General features: G+C 36.4%; 1 protein-coding gene across 1 annotated transcript; it reads right to left on the minus strand.

The window, feature by feature from the left end:
- Positions 1-1,235: 1,235 nt before the first annotated feature.
- Positions 1,236-4,313, minus strand: LOC122092802 (probable nucleoredoxin 2). The gene is made up of 3 exons (XM_042663093.1): positions 4,041-4,313; positions 2,286-2,765; positions 1,236-2,210 (listed from the first exon to the last, which is right to left on the minus strand). The coding sequence occupies exons 1-3, from the start codon at positions 4,140-4,142 to the stop codon at positions 1,569-1,571; spliced, it is 1,224 nt and encodes a 407-aa protein (XP_042519027.1). The 5' UTR covers positions 4,143-4,313; the 3' UTR covers positions 1,236-1,568.
- Positions 4,314-7,868: the final 3,555 nt, after the last annotated feature.

The raw sequence follows: 7,868 nt of genomic DNA on the forward strand, positions 1-7,868 counted from the left end.
AAAAAGAATCTAGAAAAGAGAAGATATGAAATGAAATGGTTAGAAAAAAAAAAGTATGTATGTTTGGCTACTATTACAAGAAAAGAAAAGAAAAGTTTTTGTATTTTCTTATGTTTTCTTGTGTTTTTTACAAGATTTTTTTTTTTTCAGCAAAAGAAAATTTCACCATTCCCAAGGTGAATTTTGAAATTCAAAAAAGAATCTTCTCTTGGTTCAAGACATGCCAAGCACAAACAGAATTTCTTAAACCAACAAAAAAAAATTTGCACTTTTTTCTTTTCTTTTCTTTTCTTTTCTTGGCTACCAAACACAGCCTAAAATCATATTTGAAATTATAGCCAGAATCAATAGTCACAGTAGAATAATAATCTGAAATCAGATATTGAAATTTCAGAACCAAACTTAAATTTTTAAGAATTGCATTCAAGTAGGAAAGCTTTAAATCAACTACAAACTAAATATTTGAATCTGACATGATTCAATGAATGAAGAAGAGAAATTAGACAGAAAAATATGAGTAATGAATCCCACTTGATCCTCAGGGTTGACTCCCCACAAAACCTCAGCGTGGAAATACCACCAAGCTTTACTGGAATCACCACCAGGTTTCTACTGAATCACCAAAGCAGATAGAGCTCTGAAATCTGAATCTCACAAAACCAAAAGGCGAGAGCCAATGATGTGGAACCCTGGTCACAAAACCATAATTGGGTTCCTTAGGGCCACCTGAGTACTAGATGACTCAAATGCAAGGGAAAATGGAAGGTCCATAATAATATTGGAGTTTACAAAGGGGGAGTGGCAGGAGAGTAAATAACTAGAACTTAAAAGCTATTGGTAGTAATAAAAAAGAACACAAGGGATTTGAATTATAGTTTGAGGATAGACTTGGAATAATGTAAAACAAAAGGTATGGAGTAATAAAGGAGAGAGGGAGGGGTAATTTTGAAACAAGGGCATCACTACAGGTTCAACTATTGAGCAAATATGTCAACTGTGAAGCAGTCTCATTTAATCACTCATACCCTTCTCACTTGCTTCTCCCCATGAAAACTACATCTCTCTCTCTCCACACCCAATCACTCTAACTACAAACATAAAATAAGTCTTTGTACAGTGTTGCTCACTTACTTCTTGGGGGTCAAAAGTAGATCATTTCTAAAGAGCGTCATCTACACAGTTCTGCTTTTAGGCTATAATACATCCCAAGCCAAAGCACCAATTAGACTCTAATATGGATAGACATTATGTCTCAATATGGTATTAGTGACCAGAGCACAGAATTTGGCAAAAATCATACATTGTCTGAACAACTTTTAATCAAGTTTGTCTAACCATTAAAAGCTACATGATGAAGTACGTCAGAGAAGCAAGTTCAGGCAAAATTACCTGGTTCCACAGCCATTGTTTCCTAATCTACTTTAATGGGTCTCACCATTCTGAAGATGATCCCATTACACATAGGTCCTACCTTAGACGTGTTCTTCATTCTTTGGATGCATTAACACTCTGTACATATATCAGTTATTCACCTCTAAGAAGCTCCTGAAGTTGCAGAATCCTTAGAATCAACTGCTACAAGGATCACTATTCCCTGCATGTTCCTTCTCTGGGTTGTCTTCGTTAGCCTCCCGAACACACTTGAGGTGGACCTCAAACCCACACTCGATGCACTGGTATGCGCACCCCAAGCCCAGCTCATCACACTCACAGCAGATGAAAGGACCTCCTCCAGAGTCTGAACAGACCAAATTCAACACATGGCGGTGACCCACGTGAAGGAAAGATCTTGGGTAGCTTTTAGCTTCCTCATCCAATCTTTCTTGGAGTAATGATAGGTGCATCTCAGTAAATGGGTACGCCATCTCCTTGTGCAAATTAATTAGATACCTTCCTTCTGTCGTGATAGTCTTCCCATCAGGACCAATGATGATCAGGGAGGGAATCCCTTTTACATTAAAGTACTTCAATAACACTTTAGCAGACTCATCTCCATAAGGCAAAGCATGCCATGGCATCGATTGGTAGCATCCTGAGTATCCTGCTTCATCTTGATCAGTAGAGATGAACACTATCTCAAATGCCTCTTTCTTTTCTTTAAGATATTCATACACACACACTAATCTTGATGTGAATTTTTCACAGGGAAGACATGATAAAGCCGAGAAGTACAACCCAACTGTTTTCCCTACCAAAGTAGAAACAGGCACCTGCAATTTTTGCATAAAATGAGTACTTACACATAACAAAGAAAATTGTGTTCTCTGCTCAGTTGTGCTACCAACCTGTTCTTTTTGTTTAATAACATGGCCTCTAGTCTGGGTTGAAAGTAGCTTCTCCAGAGTTTGAGATGCACGATTTGCTTCCTCTTCATCTTCCAACTCTGCAATCTTCTCTTGAGTAAAAGGAAAAGCCTGGACCCCATATCGGTAGATGAGCTCAACTCCTTCAGTTTGGATTGGTTTGCCACAGATGTCAATTATGATCAAGCAGGGCATTCCCTCAACCTGAAACTTTTGAGTCAGGCTCTTCTTAGATATTAGATCAGAAAATGGTATGGCAAGCCAAGGCATGGTTCCATGGAAATTGTCGAAGGCGCACTGATCTTCATCAGATGACACAAACACAACCTCAAACCTGGCTCCCTGTTCCTTCAGCTGGTTGTAGATATTGGCCAATAATGGGGTGAAACTCTGACACTGAGAGTACCAGTTTGCAGAGAAATACAACCCAATAGTTTTTCCTTCCAATTCATCAACTTTGATCTGCATGGTAGTTCAAGTTTCCAACAGCATATGGTTAAAATGGATATCTGAAAGGGTTATTGACCTAGGACTTCACTAATATAGCAGGAACTGACAGAAATGAGTGTATGATGCAAAAGAAAATAAGGGACATGCTGAAAATGCATGTATGCAAAACTTTCCTGTGTTTGAGCCTTTTGAGTTCTGAAAAAATATTTTGCAATGAAAGCATACCAGATGTTTCATTGATTTGGATTGTTCAAGCAATGTGAACTGATGGGATATAGCCAAGTATCACCATGCATTATTTCATTCCTAACTTGCTATTTAATGACTTCTAATTGTTCATAATTGACATCCCTTGACTGTCAGAACCTTCGACCATTCTATTTTTTTCCACCATTCACAATAATGCCGTTTTCCATGCTAGAATGGACAATCATTTACACCATAAACTTTTTACAGCCTAATGTTATGATCCTAGTCAATAACCCACTTTCAGGCCCATAAAAGAAGTCCACGGACCCTCCAGTTCCAATGGTCCACCAATTAGAACCAACCATTTTGAACCTTTTGAAAGTTTTAGTTGATTACCAGTTCTCATGATTAATCAAGAACTTGAAATGCTCGAATCAATCATGGTGACCAAAACAAAATTAAGAGGTACTAGCTTTAGCTCTTCTCTGAACCCATCGCTGCTATATTATATAACTGGGATAACAACAAAGAGAAGCTAAAAAAAAAAAAGGGGGCCGAATAGGCAAACTTGTGACGAATTCGGTTGCCAGTAAGGAAGAAAAAAATGCGTCTCCAATAGTTCTTCCGTTAGAGAAGAATCAGTTTGTCCTAAAGGGTATCGAAACCAATTTGTCTTCCTATACGAAATTATTTAGATCTAATTGAAAAAAAAAAATGAAAGAAAAACTCAAGTAAGCCAAAAGAAAGGGTCCCCATTTCCCTAAGATACTAGATCTAAAACATGTCTTACTGTAGAATAGCTCAAAACTGTAGCACTTCAATTAATAAATTAAAGATCACTTAAAATAAAATTAATACCAGAAGAAAGCGGAAACAACTAATTTATTATTATTTCTTTAAAACTCTCGGATCCTTTTTAAACATTACTTTTCAAAAGCCCTAAACAAGTGTGGAGAGTCCGAAATAATAATTTAACTTCCAGATTAACGATTCAAAGGCCAAAAATACATCAAAAAATAGCGAGTACAGAAGCAAGAAGATATGAATAAATGAAAGTAAACTAAAACAAAGAGATGAAAGTTGAAGAAGAAAAAAAACCTGATCTCCAGAGGGAGAGACGAGGAAATCTCTGGTTTCGGAGGTCAATAATTGATGTAAGAGGCTCTTATCAGTATCAATCTCGTCAGAAGAAGCATCCATGACTGAAACTATCGATCGTATTTCCTTCTCGACTACTTCGTTTTTCTCTTCTTCGACTTCTGAAGTGATTCCAATGTCGTAATGCGATGAAGATGATTAGAAATGAGAGATAATAACGCAATACACATCTTTCAGTACTGTTTCTACTGTACAGTGTACTGTGTAGAAGTGTAGCTCTTCAGTCGAAGGAATCCGCGCGGCAGTCAAACAATGGCTTGATGATGGACGAGTGTAACTAACTATAAAAATGAATGTAATTACAAAATTACCCTTGATTACTGACTTAAGTATAAAATGCACAATTGGCCCATCCATCGATTTGAGTTGGTTTCCATGTGAGAATGAGTGAAAAACCGAAACATGAGCATGGTTTTAAGTATCGGTATTATATCGATTGTATTATATTGGTATCGGTTGAGATAGATCCAGATCAGTTACCAGTATTGATCCAAGGTAAAACAGTAAAAAAATTGTACTTTTTTGAAAAAACAAATGATAAAAATGACTGATATGCACCATTCCAAAGACCAATACCGGCATCGATATCGAGAACTAAATCCGATAAAGATGCATCGGTATGATTTTATTTTATTTTATTTTATTTTTAAATTTCTCTTGTCGATTTGCCATGCAATTGTATTGAAAAGGAATGAAAATAAATGCAATTGTTTCTATTTTTATTTTTTATTTTGAATTTGGGGTTGGTATCGATTTTTTTATTGAGTTCTATTAGTTATGGTCTGGTATTTAAAGTTAGGTTTAGTGTTCTATCTATTTCAATATTTTATTTTAATCTCACAAAATATTAGCCCGAAACATAATCCAATAAGCTCATATCAATTTATGTTGGTTTCATTAGTTTGGGCTAGATTTTGACACCCTTTGTGTTTCCTAGCCATGGTTTAAATTTATGGTATTAACACCAGGGTCAATTGTTGTCAATGTCATGATTAACCACAATTGATGACAACAACAACATTTGAGATGTCAAGTGCGGCTAAGAGAACATGATCAATGAAAATATAATACTATAGCAATAATTGTAGCATCATGGAACTCGAAAGAGGATATTCCTCTCTCTCTCTCTCTCTCTCTCTCTCTCTCAACTTGTTTTAGGAGGTAGGAAGAGGTTGCCCATTAGAGGGTGACAAGTTTGGGTAAAGGTTTGAGAACTCAATGTCATGAATGGGATTGGTCAAGGCTTATATTGATTTGATAGCAATCCATATCGGCATATATTATATAGAAATACCTCTGATTTTACTTTTGAAACAATTTTTTAATCATTTTACCTTTATCTGTATAACTGTATTGATCTACCAATACCCATTTTTTGACCATTTTTTTTCTTATCAACATTGATCCACCAATACAATATCTATCAAGGCCAGGACCAATGCGATCCAATTTCTCAAACCATGATTTGGATACTTATATGGAAGGATACAGGCATTATAGCAACCCTCATTTATACGCATCCAAGGGATGTGGTAACTAATGGATGATTGGTTTATATCAGATAAATTTCAGCAAAAATTAATAATCACTTTCAAAAAGAAAAGAGCATCTTTCATTATATACATATTGGTATTAGTCACCTTGATACTAATGCCTAAATCCATGTCCCTCACTCCCAAAAGAATAAAACAACGTCAAAAGTGTAAGAAAATGATAGCACTTTTGAATAGAAAAGAAAAGTTCTATTATCATGATTATGCTGGTCATGTAATATCGTTGAAATTTTTTTCTTTTCTCTTCTTTTGTAACCTGGTAAAAAAGTTTGGGTGTACGAGAAGACTTCTTTCTTTTTTTTTTTCTTCTGTTTTTTACGATGGCCCATTGGCCAGTGGATTGGCATATCAAGCGAGCGAGACCAAGGTTAAGGGACTGCTACAATGAAACAAGCATTAGCTAACTAAGCAACTTAGGCACTGTTTGATAACGGTTCTGTTATTTCAATGTCTAGAAACAATAGAAACTGGTTTTTACATTTCTGAAAACAAAAACAGATTTTTTGGTCATTGATAACCTGTTTCTCGAAATATTTTTTACAGACATAATGTCACTAAAAAATCCAATAGTATCATCGGATGTCCAAAAGGGAGAGAGGGTTCGGTTGCCTCTTTTTAGATTTAAATAGTTGATAAATTTATCGCACAACAGCCTTTTTTTTTTTCTCTTAAATTTGTTTCTAAAAATGACGAAATAAGTCTGACTTGTTTCATTAAAGTCATTTCTATAATTGTAAATAGGCATACATTTTTATTTATGTTTCTAGAAACATGTGAAACGGAGCCATTTTATCAAACGTTTTTTAAGTTGTTTCTTTGTTTCTGGGAACAAGAAAACACATAAATAGAACATTGTCAAATGGTGCCTCAATTGTACACTTTTCAAAGCTTAATTCAATTATGTATTAAGAACTTTCTCATGTACTAACATGCATCCTTTGTGTATACCTATGCATGTCCATTAATACTCCGACCACTATTGAATATATTCTATTTTTTTAATAATTTGTTTTGTTACTTGTGAAATTCCAATAAATTAAAATTTATCATGTGAGCAGGAGACCTTGCAATCCTGGGTCTACTTATCCATAACATTTCAACCATCTAACTTACCACATGTCAAATATTCGTAGGTAGACTGGGAATTTGTTTATGGTCTACCAATCTAGGAACCTCATGCCCTTTATTTTTATGGGAAGTATTTCATGTGGGGGTTTGCGGTACTATTAGAACAAACATCAAGAAAACGAATAATAAAGAGACAATAGATCCGTACGACACAGAGATTTAACGAGGTTCACACACTAGGGTGGTGTGCTACGTCCTCGGGCAAAGAAGATGATTCACTATGCAGAAGAGAGATTTACACCCTAGCAGCGGTGAGGAAAAACTCACCCTGAAACCCTAGCTGCGTGAAAACCCTAGAATACAATGACTTTCTCAACAGGTAACAGTACATTATATATACTCCAAAAACGTGGGTCGACCCATCGGGTCACGGTCGATCCGGTCAAACCGGCCCCCGCACCCCCATTCGGCCCAAGCCCTCTGCTTCCATCACAGATCTCATAAAATTTTCCATTTGGGTCGCCACCAAAATATGTCGGATCAGGTCAATCTTCAAAACGGGTCAATAATTCAAGACAAACTTAACAAGTACTTATGCATGCTGGGGGCCAATGAGAAAGCATGAGGAAGCATCATTTTCCCTTTCATAAAGAGGGGTGGCCCTTGAGTTGGCGACTTCTTGCTTATGGTTATGAAGATGAGCCCACACATTCGATGCAACTCTCTTGGCAATGATGCTCGTGTGCCCTAGTGTGAAAAACACTAATAGCATATGTATTGCATCTAATTGATTGCTCTTTCTTTCAATTGAGGGTTAATACTTGTGGAGTCTCTCTCGTATGGCATGCATCACAATGGAGCCACTACTCTTGGGGTGGGGGGACAATTCCTAAATTCGGCTTCAGAAGGGCAACCTTGGTTGAATCGCTCCTCAATTGACCTTCCTTGTGATGAGGGTGCAAACCCCCATTTTGGTGAAGGGTTTCATCGCTTGAGTCATGAACATGTGCCTAGGTACAACCGTGCAGAAACTGCACTCCCCTCACAGGGAACACTTTCACATTTTGATGTGAAATAATTTTAATTATAGATATACCCAAAATGAAAAATATTGTGAAAGGAAAAAAAAAAAAAAGTGTGCAAATCT

The sequence above is a fragment of the Macadamia integrifolia genome, chromosome 11 (genome assembly GCF_013358625.1).
Source record: "Macadamia integrifolia cultivar HAES 741 chromosome 11, SCU_Mint_v3, whole genome shotgun sequence".
NCBI classification, from domain to species: Eukaryota; Viridiplantae; Streptophyta; class Magnoliopsida; order Proteales; family Proteaceae; genus Macadamia; species Macadamia integrifolia.